This window comes from Felis catus, chromosome E1, assembly GCF_018350175.1.
Source record: "Felis catus isolate Fca126 chromosome E1, F.catus_Fca126_mat1.0, whole genome shotgun sequence".
Taxonomy (NCBI): Eukaryota; Metazoa; Chordata; class Mammalia; order Carnivora; family Felidae; genus Felis; species Felis catus.
Window position 1 is genome coordinate 7525712 of NC_058381.1, and position 20873 is coordinate 7546584.

General features: G+C 48.5%; 1 protein-coding gene and 1 long non-coding RNA gene across 2 annotated transcripts in view; one reads left to right on the forward strand and one right to left on the reverse strand.

Moving 5' to 3' along the window:
• HS3ST3A1 (heparan sulfate-glucosamine 3-sulfotransferase 3A1) overlaps positions 1–8599 on the reverse strand; it is a 103507-nt gene extending 94908 nt beyond the window's left edge. The window contains exon 1 of the mRNA XM_023243537.2: positions 6917–8599. Coding sequence (XP_023099305.1) covers positions 6917–7515 — 599 coding nt within the window. The 5' untranslated portion in view covers positions 7516–8599. The remainder of the gene's footprint in view (positions 1–6916) is intronic.
• A 688-nt stretch (positions 8600–9287) lies between these two features.
• On the forward strand, positions 9288–14978 carry LOC109494200. The gene is made up of 2 exons (XR_006589350.1): positions 9288–9591; positions 13732–14978. It is a non-coding gene; the product is annotated as an uncharacterized LOC109494200 (long non-coding RNA).
• Positions 14979–20873: the final 5895 nt, after the last annotated feature.

Sequence of the window (20873 nt, forward strand, 5' to 3'; positions counted from 1 at the left end):
CGCGCCATACCCATTTCACCAGCTTTTCCACCAACGTCCTTCCTCCAACAGGATCTAATCAGGTCCCGCACTGTTTTTACTCACTGGTGATTAGTCTCTGATCTGTGACAGTTTACCGGTCTTTGGTTTTCACCATCTTGACTTTATTTGTTTTGAGAAAGAGAGAGAGAGAGAGCATGAGCAGGGCAGGGGCAGAGAGAAGGAGAGGAAGAGAATCACAAGCGGGCTCCGCACGGTCAGCACAGAGCCCGACACGGGGCTCGAACCCACAAACCGTGAGATGGTGACCTGAGCCGAAATCGAGGGTCATCATGCTTAACTGCCTGAGCCTTCCAGGCACCCCATGATCTTGATTATTTTTTTTAAGAATACCTTTGGGGCACCCGGGTGGCTCAGTCACTTAAGTGTCCAACTTCGCGGCTCAGGTCATGATCTCGCGGTTCGCGAGTTCGAGTCCCAGGTCGGGCTCTGTGCTGACAGCTCAGAGCCTGGAGCCTGCTTCGGATTCTGTGTCTCCCTCTCTCTCTGCCCCTCCTCTGCCCACGGTCTGTGTCTCTCTGTCTCTCAATAATAAATAAACGTTAAAAAAATTAAAAAAAAAATACCGGTGGTCAGGGATTTACTTTGTAGCTACCCTGCCATTTGGGTTGGTCCAATGTTTTCTCATTAGACTGGGATTAGGGATTTGGGGGAAGAATACCCCCACAGGTGAGGTGCCCCCCTTGCTGCCACATACCAGGGGGTGTGTGATCTCCACGTGATACAAGGCAGTGTTAACATTATCACCTGGCTACACTTGGGGTCTGCCGATCTGTCCGCTCTAATGTTCCTATTTTTCCCCTCCCCCCTGCCTTACTTTCACCTGACCGCCACCCCTCTCTCCCCGCTTCCATCCTCCCCAGGCACTGGGCTGCAGTCACAGGAAGGGCTCCCCCGTTGGGACCCTGAAATCATCTTCCCGTGCAACTGTCCTCATGGGCAGGATCTTCACGGTGTGTCTGTGGAATCGGGGTGAAACAGGCTTCTGTGCAATGCCTGTCCCTGGACGGCTCAGGGGAAGGAATACGCCTGCATCACTGCTGTTGAACTAAAATCATCTGGAAGTGTTTTCATTTGAAGCTGGCTTACAGAAAGGGAGGGGGAAAAAAACACACTAACCAAACTAGTCTGGGGCACCAGGCATCCTGTTTCACTCATGCACGTTTCCAATATAAATCTCCTAATCACTTATATCTTGTTTCTCAGGTTTATCGTGAAGGCAAGTCTCTTTGATTTCTCTCCAAAGGATCAACCTCCTGCCTGAAAGGAGCGAGCTCAGGCAGACGGGCAAAAAAAACACTGTTCAGCCACGCCCAACAGACCATCCTTGCTGTAAGATGCTACCTAAAGGCGACCCGCCCCCCTTTCCCTAATTAAGACTGCACTTTACTCTCTGGTAAGGGAGGCTTTTCTCCCCAAGTCCAGCGGCTTGGGTCCCTTGCAGACTCTCCCTCCCACTAGGTGGCACCAGATGTCACCTTCAACGTGGGCTGCTCTCCACTGATTTTCGGCTGTGCAAGAGGGTCCCGCGCCTAACGGCAAGCACTAAATTTCACTCGTAACGAACGCTTCCTCTTTTCTGACAACGCACGGTCATCTGACGGGTTCTGAAACAGGTCAAATCTGAACTTTTGGAATACGGTCCTCAAGTGATCACAGGGCGCGTGTTAACGGTCACGGCCATGGTCCTCACGACCGCAGGAGCAGAGGCGAGCAACTGGGAAGAGGTTTCAGAGGGCCCTGAACGCAGCGCTGACCCAATTTCTAAGCTCTGGTTTCACACCAGTTTATCTACCAACTGGATCACTATCCCCCACCCTCCCCAGAGAGCATTCAACTGTGTCCAGTTAGCGAATGTGCTATCAAACATTTTAAGATGTGCCTTCTACATGCCCGTAGTTACAATATGACTCCCATTACATATTAAAGGCACAGATTTAACGATAAACCTCGTTTTCACCACTCTTAACTCATCCCCTTGGCAGAAACCAATTTTCCAAAAGCGTGGAGGCGGACATCACCGGGAAACGTACCAAGAGAGGATGCTCTCTATCAGCCAAGTTACCATTACTTGGGTGGAAGAGGATGTCCCTTCCCCCAAGGGAAAGCGTTACGTGTGTGAAGTTCCCAACGGGGCCCGGCAATCTGACCGATGGTAACTGTGATTTACAGTTGTTCGAATGCATCCCTTAGAGATGTGAGGCCCTTCGTTGTTAATATTGTAGCAACTCTGTGATAGTCTCCTCACAATGTGAGCATCTGGTCTGTGGAAGGTCGGCCCCTGATGTCGTTAATCGCACAGGCTTATTGTTTTATTCCCATGACCCCTCCAAAATACAGACCTGGCATCTATTCTTTCCCGGGCCGATCAACAGACTTACGTAGAAGAGACAAATATTTTGGCCCCAGGGCTTTCTTTTTAAGTGGAGAGCAGATCATACCAAGGAGGAGTTTTCAACCCAAGAGGAGTTATGCATCCCACATCGAATGCATCCACAAAATGCATCCGTACGTGATAAATCTCATTGTTCTAAAGGAGTATTCGCGCCCGCAAAGTATTCCAGCACTGGGCTACACCACCTAAGTGTTTTTTGTTGCTGTTGTTTTTCATGCCTGGACTCAATCATCAAGAGGCTGTTCCGTATGCTGGCTGTCTGATCTTGTCCAGAAGCTCCTCCCCCAATTAATAACTTGTCTGTTACCAATTTCATCACCTTCCCTACCTACTAGGTGTCTGCTTTTGCACGTACGCGTGGACACACACACACACACACACACACACACACAGGAACTAGGCTGTCTGACTGGTACTGCTGGGGCAGTCTACTGGGATGCTAAGCCCAGAGTACAGACATTCAGCTAACAAATGACAACACTGTGGCTTCTCAGCCCCCGGGAACTATATGCGCCAGAGAAATTACATCCTCCCCTCTGTACACGTGCACCCTCAGCTCGCGGTCCAAAGCAACGTCTTCCCGCTTTCCTCCTACCCCACACCCCTTCTCAGCGCTCTTCCCTCCGATCTAAGGACAGAAGCCTCTCTGGACTTCAGTCCACATGACCTTGCATGGGTGGCCACAGACTTTGCAGCTCCCTTGGCTCGAATTTCATTTCCACCCCTTCATGCAGAAGGGGTGTGTGGCTCGGGAGGGGGGAAAATGGCACAGGGAGGTACTCTGCAGCTGCTCCCAGCTGCTGAGAAATGCCGGTTTCCCCTCATAGGAACCGAAAGTTCCTCTGTTCTGTCTGCCTCTTCGGGAGACTTGAAAAACAAGGCACTGATCATTAGAGGCCAGAGCACTTGAAATTTTGACGAAGCTGTGGTGGGGAGTGGGGGACGGGAGGGGGGAAGAACTCATTTCTACTAAACTACAAGCTGAGTGATCTTTGATCTTCCTGGATCCTGTAAGAGTACAATATTTTAGTGATATTCTTCTTCACTCAAATTATCCAGTATTACTAAAAAAACACATCACAGCGTAGGAAAGAAATATGCTATAAGAGATTAGGTACGTCCAAACAGAAACTGAAGTGTTACGTATACGTACGTTCGCAGTCCTTTAAACACTACATCCTTTAAATACTTTATAAATACGTATCTCTTATCTTACACACACACACACACACACACACACACACACACACACCGCATCTTGTTGGTGCAGAAATACACAGGGAGAGAGGGGGGCCTCTTTATTCCATTCCAAGCTCACCTGCTCTTAAACTCCCAAAGTTTTAAAGCTAATAAAACAGTTCCCTACTTTCATTTACGAACCCGCCACCCCTATAATGGAAACGCAGACTGTTCGTTGCAAAGGATTGCTTTCCCATGACACGTAAGCCACAGACATTTGTTGTCCTGATATCATGTCTGCTAAATTAAGTAATGCGGAATGTTGTTTTAAACCCCATCAGGGTGGAGTTTCATCCCCAGAACACTCCACTGAAGCCATTTTTTTAGAGATTTGCAGTAAAATTTCATTTTCTTGCCATCGCTACAAATCTGTTCCCACGAAGAAACAGATTATACTATTCTCGGGATGCAATTTACAAAGTACTTTATGTTTTCTCTCAGTGAGAGAAATTTACCGAGATATCCTGGCCGGGGTGGTTTTAATTCTCAAACTCATTGTCCGTGGTGTTTTTTTCCAACTTCCTAACAGGAACACACTTCTTCTGTCACGACGGTAGGGGGCGCTGCCACAACGAACTATTATGGCCTACTGAGAGATTTCACCAGGCAAAAAAAACAAGGCTGGGTTTACAAGATTGTCCCATGTCAACGAGCATCTAAAAAATATCTTACAGGGTTTTTTTTTTTCTTCCATAATTCACTTCAGGGCGCAAACACTGGAGTTTTCCTTCTGTTCATGTGTGGGGAGGAAGTGAGGTGGGGAGGTGGGGGGAGACAGAAGTATGTGATAGAAATCCCATATTACAAATTTGGGGCTGACTCCGGAAGGTCTCACCGAATCCCTAACTGTAAATATGGGCTAAACACAAAGCCGTAACATGCACTTCATATAGGTAAGTAGCATTCTGCGTAAGAGAATGTGTATATATATATATATATATATATATATATATATATATTTGTCTTCAATCTTTCTAATGAACATCAGACTTGCAAGTTCAGAGACAAGATCAAAGAGAACTGTGGCAAAATTTCATTAACTAATCGCACGATCCTGGCTCCATAGGTGGAGGGGTTTTTTTTTTAATAAGATTTTTATACGTAATTGAGTTAAACTTAAATTTATGCATCCAATAAAACACCATTGCGAATGGTAAAACAAAGACATTACTCCAACACTTAGAAAATTAAATTCACCAAACCATGAAGTCTACTGTATTTTTGTAACCACCGTAAATTGCTTTACAGCACTCTTCTGCTGAAATAAACAATCCAAGGAGAGATTTACTTTACAGCGTGCATCTAGTTTCCAAAAGAGAGAGTGACCTAAAAGCTTACGGCTCGTTCTTTTGTTAACACTTGTGTTTCTAGTTACCTTGAAACCTTCCTTCTCTTACGTGAGCTTAGAAAGATTCACGTAAAGTAAGATCCAGGTCTGTAGAGACACTGTGCCCTCAAGGACTCACTTCTGGAAGAAGAAACCATCCTACTTTGTGGAAACAAAGGCTACACAGCAATATGAAAATAAAGGGTTTTTAGGACTACATATTTCACCATATTTAATGGCACCTCAGAGTCAAAAGTTGTCTTAGGCGTTCCCCGAGTTGGCTTGAAATGTGTTCACTTACAGCACCGTGCAAGGCCCGATTCAATGCAAACTGCTACAGATAAGAGTTTTAGGGGTCTTTAATCACTTCTTTCTTGTGTCCTTGATGGAAAAAACAGAGAAGTCTTTGTGCTACAAAGAAGGACCTGTTGTTTCCAGATTCAACAGGTCATTTTTATAAGAACTTCCCAGAGGATACAACATAAATGTCAGAAACACAAGGGGATTTTTTAAGTGGCTGATGATTTTAAATGATATATATTCTATATTAAGGGAAGGTTGTTTGTTTTTCTTTCCAACAAATGGAAAGTTACTGTTTTAAAAGTGTTTAATGTTTGAACTTGACTTTTAAGACCAAATGTTTTCTCATGAGTTGGATTACTGTAAATTCGGCTCCCGAAATCAATCCGAGGGGTATGCATGACCCCTCAAGTAAATAAACTTGTCAGATCATGTTCATTTTTGTTTTGGAGATGAATTATTTACTTAGTGGACTTTTGAAATATATCTGAATTGTGTCATAACTTTTGTAATGTTGTTTCACTTAAAATAACAAAAAGAATGCATACTTAATGAAATACATTACACTTTAAAAAGTGAAAATTCTGGCCACACGATTTTTCCTTGTTCTCCGAGAAAAAAGAACATGCCAATATTTTATGGCAAACAAAATCCAGGTGACACTTGGATTTACTGGAGTTTGCCTGATTGTGTTATTAAAGGTGGTCTAAATTTGAGGAGACTGGCAAATTTAAGATTAAGATCTGAATCAGACCTGTTTCCTAAACTTTATTAGGAGAGTTGTTCACAATGTGACCAGTGTCATTCCTACCCCCCCACCCCCCCACCCGTCTTTCTTCTTAAAAAAAAAAAAAAAATTGGCTACCTCATTTGTAAAGAGAAGTGCTTGAAGATCTTTAGAAAAGTTTCAGCCAGGCCCAAGACACAAGGTACTTTTTTTCCCCTTTAAATACAGAAAACACTTTCCAAAACTCATTCCTCACTCCAAACAAAAGTTATTATCCAGGAAGCCTTTCCTGCCCGGACATAGACCTAGATTTCCCGACTGCCTTAGCTTCTGGTTCTTGACACTTTTACTAAGTCTCCAGATTACTTACCACCTAGGACAGTGATCTGGCAAAGGGTCAAGGGAAATGAATGCCTGATGGCAAAGACCAAGCGTGAGCCACGGGGGTTTGTTCGGCAGACAGAGAAGAAATAAAAACACGCTTTCTTGGGAAAGGCATGGAGTAAACGACGTTGCCTAATAATTGATGAACAGGTTTCTAACTTAAGTACCCCCCCCCCCTTTAGCCCACAACAGGGATACTTTCGCAGAGCAGAAGAAAAAAGAGGAGGAAGATTGGCTGTTTGAGGGAAAGGAAATCCCAAAAACTAAAGAAAAAGTCATCAAGGCCAAAATGTCCCTCCCACCGCCCCCCTCAACACCTACCTCCCTGCAAACAGAAGGCACGGTGGGGAACGAGACCCCCGAACCCAAGAATTACTGATGACCCTCTGCCTTCTGCAGAAAATGGGGAGGGAGGTGAGTAGGGGGGTTCCCCCCCCCACCTCGCCCACCCGAAGCCCCGGCTGCCCCCCACCCCCCACCCCGGCGGCACCCGGAGCCAGCTCACCGGTACCAGGCGAGGCCCTTGTCGTAGCTGCGGTCGAAGAAGTGGGGCTCGGCGCCCACGGCGCGCACGTCGGGGTGCACGCGCAGGAACTCGAGCAGCGCCCGCGTGCCGCCCTTCTTCACGCCGATGATGATGGCCTGCGGCAGCTGCTTGCTGCCCTCGTCCAGCAGCAGGGCCAGGGTCCCCGGCGGGGCCTCGGCCGCGCTGCTCCCGGCCCCGGAGCCGCCGGGACCTCCGGCCAGGCCGGGGGGCTCCTCTTCCCAGGCCGCCTCCTCGCCGTCGTCGCGTGGCGCGGGCGGCCGGCGCCTCCGCCGCTGCTGCCGCTGCAGGAGCCGCTTCCTCTGCGCCGCCGCGGGCCACACCGCCAGCTCCCTCGGGCCTCCGGCCAGGGCGCCGCGCCCCGGGGCCCCCGCCTCCTCGCCGCCGCCCGACGGCCGCACCACGGGGCCCGCCAGGGTCTGGCAGCGCTCGGCCAGACAGTAGAAGACGTAAAGGGACGTGAGCAGGGAGCAGAGCATCAGCAAGAACTTCCGGAAGATGCTGCGGGACAGCGGCTCGGCCGGGGTGGGGTGGGCGCCGGCCGGGCCCGGAGGGGCCATCCTAGCCGGAGGCGACGTCGGGCCGCGCGCGGGCCATGCTAGGCCGGGACTCCGCCGGGGGCCGCGACCTCGTGCGGGGGGGCCCGCATCGCCCGTGCGTCTCTGCGGCCGTGCGCGCTGCCCCGCGGAGACGTAGCCGCGGGCGCCCGGCGCGGGATCCCTGCCTCCGGTCGAGGGGGCGGGAGGGGGACGTGGTGCGGTGCTTAAGAAACCATCGTCTCAGACTCCCCCGAGTCCTGAGCCTTGGGGACGCGCTCTGCGACAGTGACCGGAATGGGGAGTCCTGGCGGCGGCGAAGGCGCGCGTCTCAGCCCCGGCCCCGAGCGGCCTCCCGGCCTGGATCCCTGCTCAGCGATCGCGCATCCCTCGCTCGGTCGCGGGGAAGAGACTCCAGGCCCCGGGGCCGCGGAGCTCCGTGCGCTGCAGACGACAGCGTGCGACAGTGCCTCTTCCTTCGTGACCGTGGCCGCCGGGGCGCGCCCTCAGCGCCCCGCTGCGAGGTCCCGCCGAGTCCCGTTGCCCGAGCGGGAGCCCGAGGCCCGCGCCAAGCCGTGCGCCCCTTTCTGTGCGCTCCCGGCTGCTCCAAACTGCTCTCGGTCCCCACCTGGGTGCGGCGTGCCGGAGCCCGGCGGCGCAGGACCTGTCAGCGGCCGCGGCCACAGCGCTCGCAGACGCTCCCCCGCCGCCTCCGGGCGGTCGCCGCCGCCGCCACACGTGGGGCGCCGAGGGCAGCAAACTTGGCGGTGACGTCAACGTCCCGGGCCGCACCAGCCGCCTGACGAGCGCAGCCGGGCGGACCGGGTGGGATGGAGAAAAGGTGGCGCGGACCCCGCAGCGTCGGCCCAATGACATCGGAGAGGGCGGGGGCGATCGGGGCGACGCCCCTTCCCCACTCCGCCCTCCCTCCCCTCCCCGCACCGCCGCAGCCTCGCCCCCTTTCCGGCGAGCTGGGGGCTCCGGGGGAGTCTGACTGACAGCTAGGACCGGCCGGATCCCCGGGGGCCTGACTTCCACCCGGCGAGCCACCTCTCAGACTCGGCTCAGCCCATCGCAGCACTGACCTCCTCCGAGTCCCCGCTCCCGCCTGTGTCCCTACATTCTCCCCTACCCCGCCCCGCCCCCTGCCACCTCCCCGGCCCTCTGGAAGTTTTGTTGGCTTCAGTTGCGCGTACCGCGCTGCTCGCCACGCCCCCGTTTGTCTCGGGCGACCCGAATTCCTCCCAGCAGCTCCTACTTGACTTGCACCTACGGAGTTGGTCCGCTGCGGGCCAAGGGCGAGCGAAGCCTTTTCTCCCGAGGGCGGTATTTCGACTTTGCTTTTGGTTGTTTTTGGCTTGTGTTCGTCTAGGATGATCGAGAGTTCCCCAGGACCGAGAAAGGAACCACCTCTTGGGAAATGAGCCAGTAGAATCAAGGAGAGAAATGAAGAGGTTTATAAAAAAAAAAAAAAAAAAAAAAAAAAACAGCTCCGATTCCAAATCCATATGCCCAGCTTTTGACGAAGGAATTTTTTTTTTATGTTGTTTGTGTTGCTGCGTGTGCGTGTGTGTGTGTGTGTGTGTGTGCGCGCGCGCGCGCGCTCGCGTGTGCGCACGCGTCTCGGTAAAGGAGTTCAATTGCCTTCCGTAAACAGCGGTTTCCTCTTTCTCTTGCCTCTCCTGACCCTATATCCTCTTCGCGCGTTCCGCTGAGAGTAGGTCAGGAAGGGATACAAATCACCTTGCTGTGTAATGGAGGGAGGTGGCCCGTGGAACCTGCATGAGGTAGGGGTTTTTTTTTTATTCCATTCTGATTTGTTGCTGATTTCCTAGCTTCCTGGTCTCAGCGGGACGCCCGGCTTGTGGGCGGTAGCCTGGCAGCTGGGCACCAGCCCGTGTAAATTACAGAGGGAGCTCTCTGGGCCCCGCTAACCTGGCCCCGCAGCAGGCTCGGCGTCCTGTGCCTTCCAGGGAATTCTGCTGCCCACTGCTGGGACTTTCCAGCGTTCCTCTTGCCTGCCTTCCTGCGCTGCGTGCTCTATTTGACCCTGGAAGTGCAAGTCAGCGAAGACCGCCTCGACCTTCCAAAGAAGAGCTGGTGATAATAACTCTATGCTTGGGTGGAGCTTGGGGGGTACTTGTGGCTTGCTAGACACGTTTTTGTGTTGAGAGGTACCAATCCCAACCTATTCTACAAACGAGCCAAGAGCTTATTAGCTTCTGATGCCTTAAAGCAATGAACTTTTACAAGGATGAACACCAAGGTCTGAGGTCTCGTTGTGTCCTAAAATTGGATATCGACAAACCGGTTCAGTTTTAATACTATTTTGAGTTGTAATATGTTTTGAACTTTTTCTCTAGACGTTTCAGTCCGATTTGCGGGGGGGGGGGGAGATTTAAAAAAATCAAGCACCATTTTAAAGTTAGTCTGAAAGCATGTGCTGTCTCACAAATGCTGACAAACAGGCCTTGGTTTCCTCCTTGGGGAAATGATGGTCTCCAAATTCCCTTCTGGGTCCAACAGGTTACAATGTCGTGCATTTCTGCTTTCACATTTCAAACATAGGTATTTTCTTTATGTGGATATTGAAGACCTCCCCTACTTAGGAGACATAGTTTCAGGATCACTCACAATACCTAGGGCGGCTCTGTACATTAGAAATTAAAAAATCTAGAAGGAAAAAGTCCTTTGGAGGAAACCCTTCACAGAGGAAGCAAGCTTCATTGCCGGGACCCAGACCACCTAAAGCAATGAATAGCTCAGGGAAACGGTCGGGGAAAGAAAGATCTTTGACCAAACAGCAGGAGGGAAGACTGTGGCATTTTGTCTCATGGGGGAGGGGGGGGGAACATGCAGAAACCTGATTAAAGTTTCTGGATAACATTTGTGAGAGTCCCACTCCACAACTCCTTAGAAAATGCTTTTTCTTTGATCCACTCAGATGCATTTGTTAGAATGGAAGGCAATTGCAGCTAATCGTTACCGGGACTCTTTGAGAGAGAAAAAATGGCCATGAAAACAAGTACAATGGACTTAGTTGCAATTTCTTCTTGTTTCTCCCTTTCCCCTGTCCTTCCATGGCAGAGCGCATAGCCACTCCTTGAAAATGATCAGGTTGTACCAGGAAAAGGGTCTGCTGTCATAGAATCTGGTCTCCTACTGGTGGGGGAGGGGGAGTGACATAGATGAGGTTGATGTTTGGCGACTTCCAGCTTCTTCCATTTTCCCTAGTGAGCACTCACTCCTCCTCTGGCGTCCTCGTCTGGTGTCTTTACCCTCAGACCTTTCCCAGCCCTGGATCTCAAAAACCCGTTCACTCTGCTGTACAGGCGCTGGCTTACCTTCTCTCACGTGGCACCCACAGTGGATTTACATTTTAGGGTGAGGAATCCCTTTAAGAATGACTTTCTCCTACCTGCCCCAAAAGCAATCATTTAAGCTATTTTTAAAAATGCAGCACCCAGGGGCGCCTGGGTGGCCCGGTCAGTTAAGCGTCCCATTCTTGATTTCGGCTCATGATCTCATAGTTCATGAGTTTGAGCCCGGCATGGGACTCTGTGCTGACAGTGTGGGGCCTACTTTGGATTCTCTCTCTCTCTGCCCCTCCCCCGCATGTGCTCTCTCCCTCTCTCTTTCTCTCAAAATACATAAAAAGAAACTTTAAAAAATGCAAAACACAGGGGCGCCTGGGTGGCGTAGTCGGTTAAGCGTCCGACTTCAGCCAGGTCGCGATCTCGCGGTTCGTGAGTTCGAGCCCTGCGTCGGGCTCTGGGCTGATGGCTCAGAGGCTGGAGCCTGTTTCCGATTCTGTGTCTCCCTCTCTCTCTTCCCCTCCCCCGTTCATGCTCTGTCTCTCTCTGTCCCAAAAATAAATAAAAACGTTGGAAAAAAAAATTTTTTAATGCAAAACACAATAAAGCATAAAGAATAAAACAAATCATACCCCAAATTTCAAATTTTTTGGCCCAGAAATGACCATGATTAATATACTGGCCAGTTATTTATATATATTATACATTATTTATATATATTTCTGTATAATGTTATATACATAAGTATATGTAAGTTATATATATAAGTAGTATATATATATAACTTATAGTATATATATACTACTTATAGTAGTATATATATAGCTTATAGTTCTATATGCTTATATATACTAATCGTAGTATATATATATATATATATAACATATATAACTAGTATATATATGTGCTATATATATACATAAGTATATATAAGTTATATATAATGTTATATACATAAGTATACATAAATAATAGACAGGTGGACGTAGGTATATATGAGACAAATAGATAAAAAGATAGATGAGACAGATGAGAGATAAAGATATATATATATATATAGGTAATAGATAGATGGTAGGTACATATAGATGACAGATGATAGAGCTAGATAATTCTTTAAAAATACTAAGACTTTCTAGCAGCATGGAGAATACAGAGAGCATCCTTCGGACATCTGTAATAATGAGCCCAATTGATGTGTACGAACCCACAAATGGTCCTGCTCAAGGAACCTGAATGCTTCACTGGACCTGTGTTACCTCCCTTACCCCAGAAAACATGCATATAGCGCTCCATTGCCCCATTCCTTTACCATCTGTCCTACACTCCCGGCCCTCCTTCCAGGTCTTTCCAACCCCACTGGCCACACCAACATGGAAGCCAGAGAGTTCAGGAGCCCATTGATACAACAGATGAAAGTCACCTCCTCCTGGGGCTGGAACAGGGGGTAAAATGGATCTGGCAGAGCAGAGTCTGTCCTGCAAATGGGGAAACATGAGCCTTAGGAGCTTTTAATCTTAATGAGACGAGACACGCACACACTCTTTAGCATGCAAATTTGCATTGCGTTCTACTGAAGTAGCAGATATTTTGCTACACGTTCACCAGAGTCATTTTCAGTTCTTGGTTATGCGCTCCCCTTCCTGTCTCAGCATCCCTGGTGTCTCTACCTATAATACGCATCCCCTTCACCCTTCAGCTATCAGCTGGAACACATCTTAAGGATGCCTTCTGTGTCCCTCCCCCACCCCTATTTTGATCAAGTCTCCGGGCACGGATTCTCTGGAGTCCCCAGCTATCTTCCTTACAGACTCTATGAGGGTTTGTAACATTAAAGGTATGAGCTTATGCTATGCCCTCCCCCCCTTAGACTATAAGCACTCCAAAGAGCCCAAGGCCATCGCTCAGTAGTGCCCGTGGACATCTAGCGTATCACTTGGCGCAAGGAGATGTCCAGTAAAGACGTGTTGACGAGCTAAGGGACCCAGGGAAGAATGGACCTGGGCATTCCCATCAGAGAATACCTCACAAAAAGGCCGAGTCAAGAGAGGGCACTGTGTGTTGTAAACTGCTCGTGTTTCAGCCTGAATGAAGCATGGGCTTGGCCTGGGGAAGTCACTGGAGGGGAGCTGGAAGGAACACAAGAAATGACGACAGAGATGAAAGCCAGGAGCCGGATCCCGAGGGCCTCGTGTGATTTTTCTTGAGAGTTGGTACTTTTATCGGACATCTGTGGAGATCAACAGGCAAATGCTTGGCTTTTTAAGGAAGATTTCTCCCAGAGAAGGATTTCTCAGCAGCGTCGAGACTGGAGGGCGGGATTCCAGCTCAGTGACCGATTCCTGTTAGCACAGAGCCATTGTGGCAATAAATAATCAGCTAGAAATTAGGGGGAGGGTGGATTTTGAAGTGGGTCCTGAGGAATTGAATGGGGGCAGGGGCCTGATAGGTTGGATCACAGGGGAAATTCCCAGTGTGGCGGTCACAACGGGCAGCCAATAAATGTTGAATGCGTAACTGTGACCAGATCTTTATTTATACTTGTTTTAGCCCCCAAGAAAGTGTTTCTCTTAATCAACTAACTTATTTTTAATGTTTATTTCTTTTTTGAGAGACAGCATGAGAAGGGGAGGGGCAGAGAAAGAGAGGGAGACACAGAACACAGAACCGGAAGCAGGCTCCAGGCTCCAAGCTGTCAGCACAGAGCCCGGCGCGGGGCTCGAACTCACAAACTGTGAGATGGTGACCTGAGCCGAAGTCAGACACTGAACCGCTTAACCGACTGAGCCACCCAGGCGCCCCTAATCGATGAACTTCAGGAAGTTTTCTAGAAGCCGGAGTGTGATTTTAGTAGCCTCAGAACTTGCCTTAGGCTCCTGTATTGCTTTAGTCTCTATTTAACCACGTACCCCTGTCTTTTCTTTAGGGGACTCACTATTCCTGAGAACGAAGTTACCAGATAAGATGCCATTCTCCTTTTTGTCTTCATGTTCTCACCTAACGCTTCTGTTATCATCAGCTCTCTCCCTCTCAAGACCTGCATCAGACATTTTGCATCTAGGAATTTTCCTGAAGACCCAAAAAGATCAACTTCGGTCAGAAACAGCCTCTAAAAAGCCCTTGTTCATCAGAAGGCGGGAGGCAAGGACCAAAGGAATATCTACCGTGGGCCAGACTTTCGACGTACAGGCTGTCCCTTCCTTCATGAATGCCAGGAGACACGTCCACATGGTAATCACTGCAGGGGTACAATTCCTTGTGACAGCTTCCTGCCCGATGGCAGTACAGTGTTTTGGGGATGAAACACCTTGATCATTGTCAACGGCACTCATACGGGCGCTGAACGCCTCCAGGATGAAGTTTGCTTATGACCTGTGTGGGGTCCTGGGAAGAGGTGCTTTCTGCCTCAAGTGTTGACAATTCAGACCAGAGACGGGTGGCTGTTGCAATGGATGTCTATAATGTCTGTCTGCCCTTTTTTCTAAAAACCGCTCCCAAGGCTTCCTCTAGGCAAAAACTCCTTCTTACGCTCATGCCGTGAAATCTCAGTACAGCTAAACTCACCCTTGGCTTTCGATGTCAGAGTAATCTATCTGCCAGTCTGTAGCATCTGCTTTTCCAGACTTCGGGGAAATAAGCAAGACGCAGAATCCTTCAACGACAGGGCTTTGCCGGGCGGGGTGACTGCTGGACGATCCGTGCCCTTGCCCTAGGTTTCCAGGCGGTTACATTTCCTCACTGAGGGGGAACATGCCTGAGGTTGAAGTCAACACGGGAATACGAAGGTGAGCCAGGGAGAGAGAGCGATTCCAGGAAACTTGCTCTGAGACCCTGATTCATCTCCCCCTCGGAGTAAAATCTGCTCTTTCCAACGTTCTTTGAGATTTTAGGAAAGCATGCCTGTCTCTGTGTCATCAGATCCGGTTTCGTATTCCACCACACAGACTCTCTCGCCAGCCGACCAGACCGTCCCGCCAGTGATGTTATTAATGACCCCAGCCTATACGGGGCGTGCTCACCATTGAGACCGACCAGGTGTTAACCCCATGCACCTGACTGATCGTACCTGCCCTTTTGTCCGCATCCACCAGCCAGGCCTGAACCGCTCACCACCTACCTAGCCTGACTCCAGAAAGTGTAGCCCAAACACAGTAAACTAATTCCGACATTTTATTTTTAAGGTCTATTTATTTATTTTGAGAGACACGGAGATGGCGTGAGCGGGGTGGGAGCAGAGAAAGAGGGAGAGAGAGAATCCCAAGCAGGCTCCATGATGCCCAGCACAGAGCTCGAATTCACGAAACCGTGAGACCATGACCTGAGCCAAAACCGAGAGTCAGATGCTTAACCGACTGAGCCACTGGGGTGCCCCTCATTTTGACATTTTAAGTTATCTCTGTATTGAGGCACCTGGGTGGTTCATCAGTTAAGCGTCTGACTTCGGCTCAGGTCATGATACAGTTCGTGGGTTTGAGCCCCATGTCGGGCTCTGGGCTGACAGCTCGGAGCCTGGAGCCTGTTTCAGATTCTGTGTCTCCCTCTCTCCCTGGCCCTCCCCTGCTTGTGCTCTCTCTCTCTCTGTTTCAAAAATAAACATTAAAAAAATTTTAAACATAATAAAATAAATTGTATTTACCTGATGAGAGGTTTAACACATTGCTAATTTTTTTTTTTTTACCATCATATAACAATGTTAGCCCTTGAAATCCAACTGACGACTCTTACACAACAGATATACCTGTTGCTTTGAATTCTACATGTGCAACATTCCCGTGCAGTTTGTAAAAGCTTTATCATTCATGAATGGAAACCTTTTGCTTCTCAGAACTTCCATCAATCACAACAACATGAAGAGAACAGAAGGTTGGTACATCCTTGCTTGGGGTATAGACCTACCTGGTCCCACAGACTTGGACTTATTTATAAATCCACACAGACAAAAACAAAGAGGCAACAAGGAGGTCCAGGATCTTCAGACCTCAAATGCAAATGCCCAATTTCTGGTCCTCAGCCCCAGGCATAATAAAGGTAGCATTTTAAATTTTTTTTCCAACGTTTTTTATTTTATTTTTGGGACAGAGAGAGACAGAGCATGAACGGGGGAGGGGCAGAGAGAGAGGGAGACACAGTCGGAAACAGGCTCCAGGCTCGGAGCCATCAGCCCAGAGCCCGACGCGGGGCTCGAACTCACGGACCGCGAGATCGTGACCTGGCTGAAGTCGGACGCTTAACCGACTACGCCACCCAGGCGCCCCAAGGTAGCATTTTAGAAGAAGACGCTGAGAACCGAATTCGGGACAAGCGAGAAAAGCTTGCAGCTGACCACCTAGTAAAGAAGCTATAGTTAGATGCCAGCCATAGAATCATAGAATCCCAAACTGCAATGTCAGTAGAGGGTACAAACAGGAAGAGAAAATCTAAAATATCTCCCAGAGCAAGGAACTCGATAGAGTCGATACAACAGAGGAAGGAATAGCAGAAGTCGGGACCCACTCCATATGGAAGGAGGGTCAAGTGCCATTCAGAACTGAAGGTAGCATCTTGGTGTCGAGTCAATTCCCCCCAGACGTGGAGGCAGGCTTGCAACGAGGCCGCAGGGACTCTGCTGACCTTTATCCAAATCCTCTATGGTTCTCGCTAATCTCACGCCAGGGTAAAAATTGCTTCCTCGATCGCAAGTGACTTGATGGCGAACAATTTATTATTATCGAGCTGTGAGTTACTGAGAATTCAGATCCAATGGAGAGGTGACCAGGAATTTCCGAAGTAAGTGGAATTTAGAAAGACCTTGTTGAAGAAGGAGTACGATTTTTTGCAGATGGGGATGAGCGAGGGGTGGTTGTGCCAGATTGGGAAACAAATAAAAATTAGGGCAAGGCAATAGTAAGAAGTCTCGAGCATTCCTGTTCAGTAGTAGCATAGTCTAGACTCTGAGACGACTTTTCAGTAAAGAAGACAGAAAGGAAATTTGCTCGATCCGATGTTTTCAAGCCTTTTGGACCACGGGCTCTCTTTACCCGTGCCCTAGCTAGTAACGGTCACTGTTCTGAGGAACACGGGTCGAGAAACATAATCCTAAGCTGTACAGGACTTGTTATTGTCAGGAACCCCAGAGGACACGTGTTTTGTGGACGTCCCGGGGCCTCAGCTGCATACAGCAAGGGCTTGGTTTACTCTGAGACCAGGTGGAGGACAATTCACCAAGTATCTGGGGTTTTCTTTGTTTTGTTATTTCCCCAGAGGCCCACCGCTCCCAAGGGATAGGGTTTTAACCAAGGACTTGACAAATGGCAATTTTCATGAATTATTGATTTGGCCAAAAATCATTGGAAAGATTGATAATTGCATAAAGATTTCCTCATGCTTCCCGCCTCTGGTCTGGGTCAATTATTTCACATATGAAAGGAAGGGGTGCAGGTTTTGAAAGACACCCTATCAAAAACTGAATTAGCATGCAAAAGTGTGGAGACCTTTTTTTTTTTTCAGGAGACTAACCATCCCGGCTTTCAAAATCTCTTGGGTACAATAATAATGATAATAAAAGAACATCGGAAGAAACAACTGTTCGTTGAAAAACGGGTCCTGTTTAGATAAATAAAGGAGAGAGAAAAGTCGATTCATCGAGGGTCATGTTCTGCTTTTTTTAAAATTTTTTTTTAATGTTTATTTATTTTTGAGAGAGAGAGAGAGGGTGTTGAGTGGGGGAGAGGCAGAGAGAAAGGGAGATGCAGAAGCAGGCTCCAGGCTCTGAGCTGTCAACACAGAGCCTGACGCGGGGCTCGAACTCAAGAGCCGTGAGATCATGACCTGAGCTAAAGTCGGACGCTCAACCGGCTGAGCCCCCCAGGTGCCCCTGTTCTTCTTTTCTGAACATAGAAGACAGTCCACAGGTTTGTTTGTTTGTTTGTTTTAATGTAATTTAGCTACTTTATTTTAAATATACCCTACACTTTTCATAGTAGATAAAAATTACGTTAATCTTTTAAGTGAACTTTAAAGGAGTAGGATGTAAATAATAAATCTGAAACGTAAGGGGACTCTGGGGGAGTTTCCTTGGGTCCCCACCTCTATGGGAGATTAAATTTTTTTTCTTTGTGTTGTAAGAGAGGGGGATAAGTCAGAGGGAAAGGGAAAGAGTGATATGCTGATGCTTTTGGAGCAGAAGCCAATGTCCTGTCACTTCTACTCCAAGGCATGTGTTCGTCAGGAGCCGGAGGAGAGACGTAGACTAAGCCTGAGGGAATCTCAGAGCAAAGGAGGCTTGTACCTCAGTCCCCAAGGAGGGTTCAGGGAAGGGGCAAGTCTCCGAGAGCAGAAAAGAAGGGCTGTGGTGCTCCTTAGCACAAAGGACCCACAACACCTCTTTAGGGGCCCCTCAAAGCTCTGGAGGCATGGACAAGGGTCTGAACATAACGGAGAGGGAGCAGGGGCGAGATAAGGGAGTGACATCCGGGGAAGGCTGGCAATCTGGAACAAGGCATAAAACACAACTGTTTAAAAAAAAAGAAAAACAGGGGCGCCTGGGTGGCTCAGTGGGTTCAGAATCTGACTCTTCTTTTGGTTTTAATTTTTTTTTTTAATGTTTATTTGTTCTTGAGAGATAGATACAGAGCATGAGTGGGGGAGGGGCAGAGAGAGAGAGGGAGACACAGATTCTGAAGCAGGCCCCAGGCTCCGAGCTGTCAGCGCAGAGCCCAGCGTGGGGCTCGATCTCATGAACCGTGAGATCATGACCCGAGCTGAAGTCCACGCTTAAGTGATGGAGCCTCCCAGGTGGCCATAAGTGACTGACTCTTGATCTCAGCTCAGGTCATGATCTCACGGTTTTGTGAGTTCGAGCCCCACATCGGGCTCTGTGCTGATGGCTCAGAGCCCACTTGGGATTCTCTCTCTGTCCCTCCCCTGCTCACGCTGTCTCTGTCTCTCTCAAAAATAAATCAATAAATTTCAAAACAAACACACACACACACACAACTGTGACAGGCACGGACTAGTGACGGAAGATGGGTAGGGCAAAAGGGCAGCTCATCATTTGCCCCGTGGTTGGGTAACAATGGCCAAAGCCCAGATTCCCTATGATGTCTTGGCACTAAGACCAACCGGGAGATATTGGGTGGGAGCAGAGGGATTAGATGAGGGTACAGGGGGGAGAGGATCAGGGAGTGCCCCTGAGATGACCCAGAATGTTCTGAGATCACATGTCTACCACTTAGGAAGATGGGCATTGGGATGGAAACGCAGTTCAGTTTTCAAAGGGGCAAGCAAGAAAGTTCTTTTTTGCCCACCCGATTTCGCAGCCAGACATTTTTGTGTCTGTGGCACTCACTGACGTAGGCATAGACGCTTATGCCTGGTTTTCTCATGAGAACCTAGAAGGCGTGCCTTCTGACACCCACGGATAGCACATCTTTCTGTAGATGGTTTTTATTTTTCTTTTTAGTTCCGCCTATCATGTTCTGCGTAATAATATAGTTTTTTCGGTCATATCATTAAGCACCTAAAAGTGCAATATTCGTTAGTCCGCGCTGTATTATTTTTCCAAGGCCGCCATAACGATTTACCACCAACGGGGTGGTTTCAGACAACAGAAAATTACTTTCTCGTAGTTCTGGAGACTGAAAGTCTGAAACAAGGTGTCTGCAGAGCCATACTCCCTCCGTAAGCCCTAGGGAAGGATCCTTCCTTGCCTCTTTCCGGCTTCTGGTGGTTGCACTAATTCTTGGAGCTTCTCGGCGCATAGATGCTTAGCTCCAGTTTCTGTCTCTATCATATCCCAAGGTCATCTCCCCTCAGTGTGTCCGTCTCTGTTTCTTCTTATCAGGAGGCCAGTGATCAGTCTGGGAGCCCACCTTAATCCAGCATGACTTCGTTTTAACGTAAATGTTCATTGCAGCCGTGAAGACCGTATTTTTAAACGAGATCACGTTCACAGGTATTAAGGACTAGGAATCGAACATACACCTTTTGGGAGGACACAATTCAAAGCACAACAAATGTGTCAATGCGGTTAGTTTAATAATAACAGCTAACACTGATGAGCTCCCACCCAGCGTTAAGCGCCTTTCAACCAGGCTTTCACTCAATCCTCACGTGGACCCCTGAGAGTAGGTTTTATAACCCCTATTTGACAGATGGAGAAGTTGAGGCCCAAAGACTAGGCAGCGTGCCCTGAGTTGTGCAGCTCAGAAGCACATCGCTGTATCTTGTTCATACCTGTAGGTGTCCCAGAAATGTCCTCAGGTGGTAGAACTCCCAGGAGATTTCTGCTCTGGAAGCTTCTGCTCCTTATCATTCTCATTTCCTGGAAAAGACCGAAAGTTGATTCTCTTACCTCCCCCATCGCCTCCATAATTCTTGCAGGCTTTCCAGGAAAGAAAGGGGAGAGATAGAGAAAAAGAGAGAGAAGGAGAAAGAAAGAGAGGCAGTAGAGAGAGGAAGAGAGAGAGAGAGAGAAACAGACCGATTTTGCAAATGTCACTTCTCTGCGGGTAGAGGACCATTTTATCCATCTGATCGTCTCTTCTCTTTAGCATTCTGCCCTTTAACTGTTGAAATAATATTAGCTGAGGCTGCAAAGAAACTGCTTATTTTTACTAACGAAACACTGGATGCTCAAGGTCACCTCTATGCTTTTTACAGCTTGACCTGTGACACAGGTGCAGTCTTGTAAAGGACTTAGAATAACTCACATCGCTACGTACGAATGTGACTTTTCGAGACCCATTGCACAGGACAAAATAACGTTTTTCAACACGGTTATCTAGTGAGTTTAAGAACGGCCCCTTCTTTGCTTGGATATGATTAGGTCTCTTTGTTCTCCTTTATAAACAGGGAGCAAGAGTACGACTAGGGAGAGTGACCAAGAAAGAGATCCTCCCAGTGAGCTTCTTACCTGATCAATTTCTCTGTTTGTAATGAAGGAACCATCTAACGTTTTTTCTTTCCAAATGATGAACTAGTTTTCCTAATACCTATTCTTTTCTCGCTGATGTGAATCCACACATTTATCTTGTATTTAAATTGATACATACTTGAATCTCTCTTGGGATGTCTTATTTTGGTCCATCG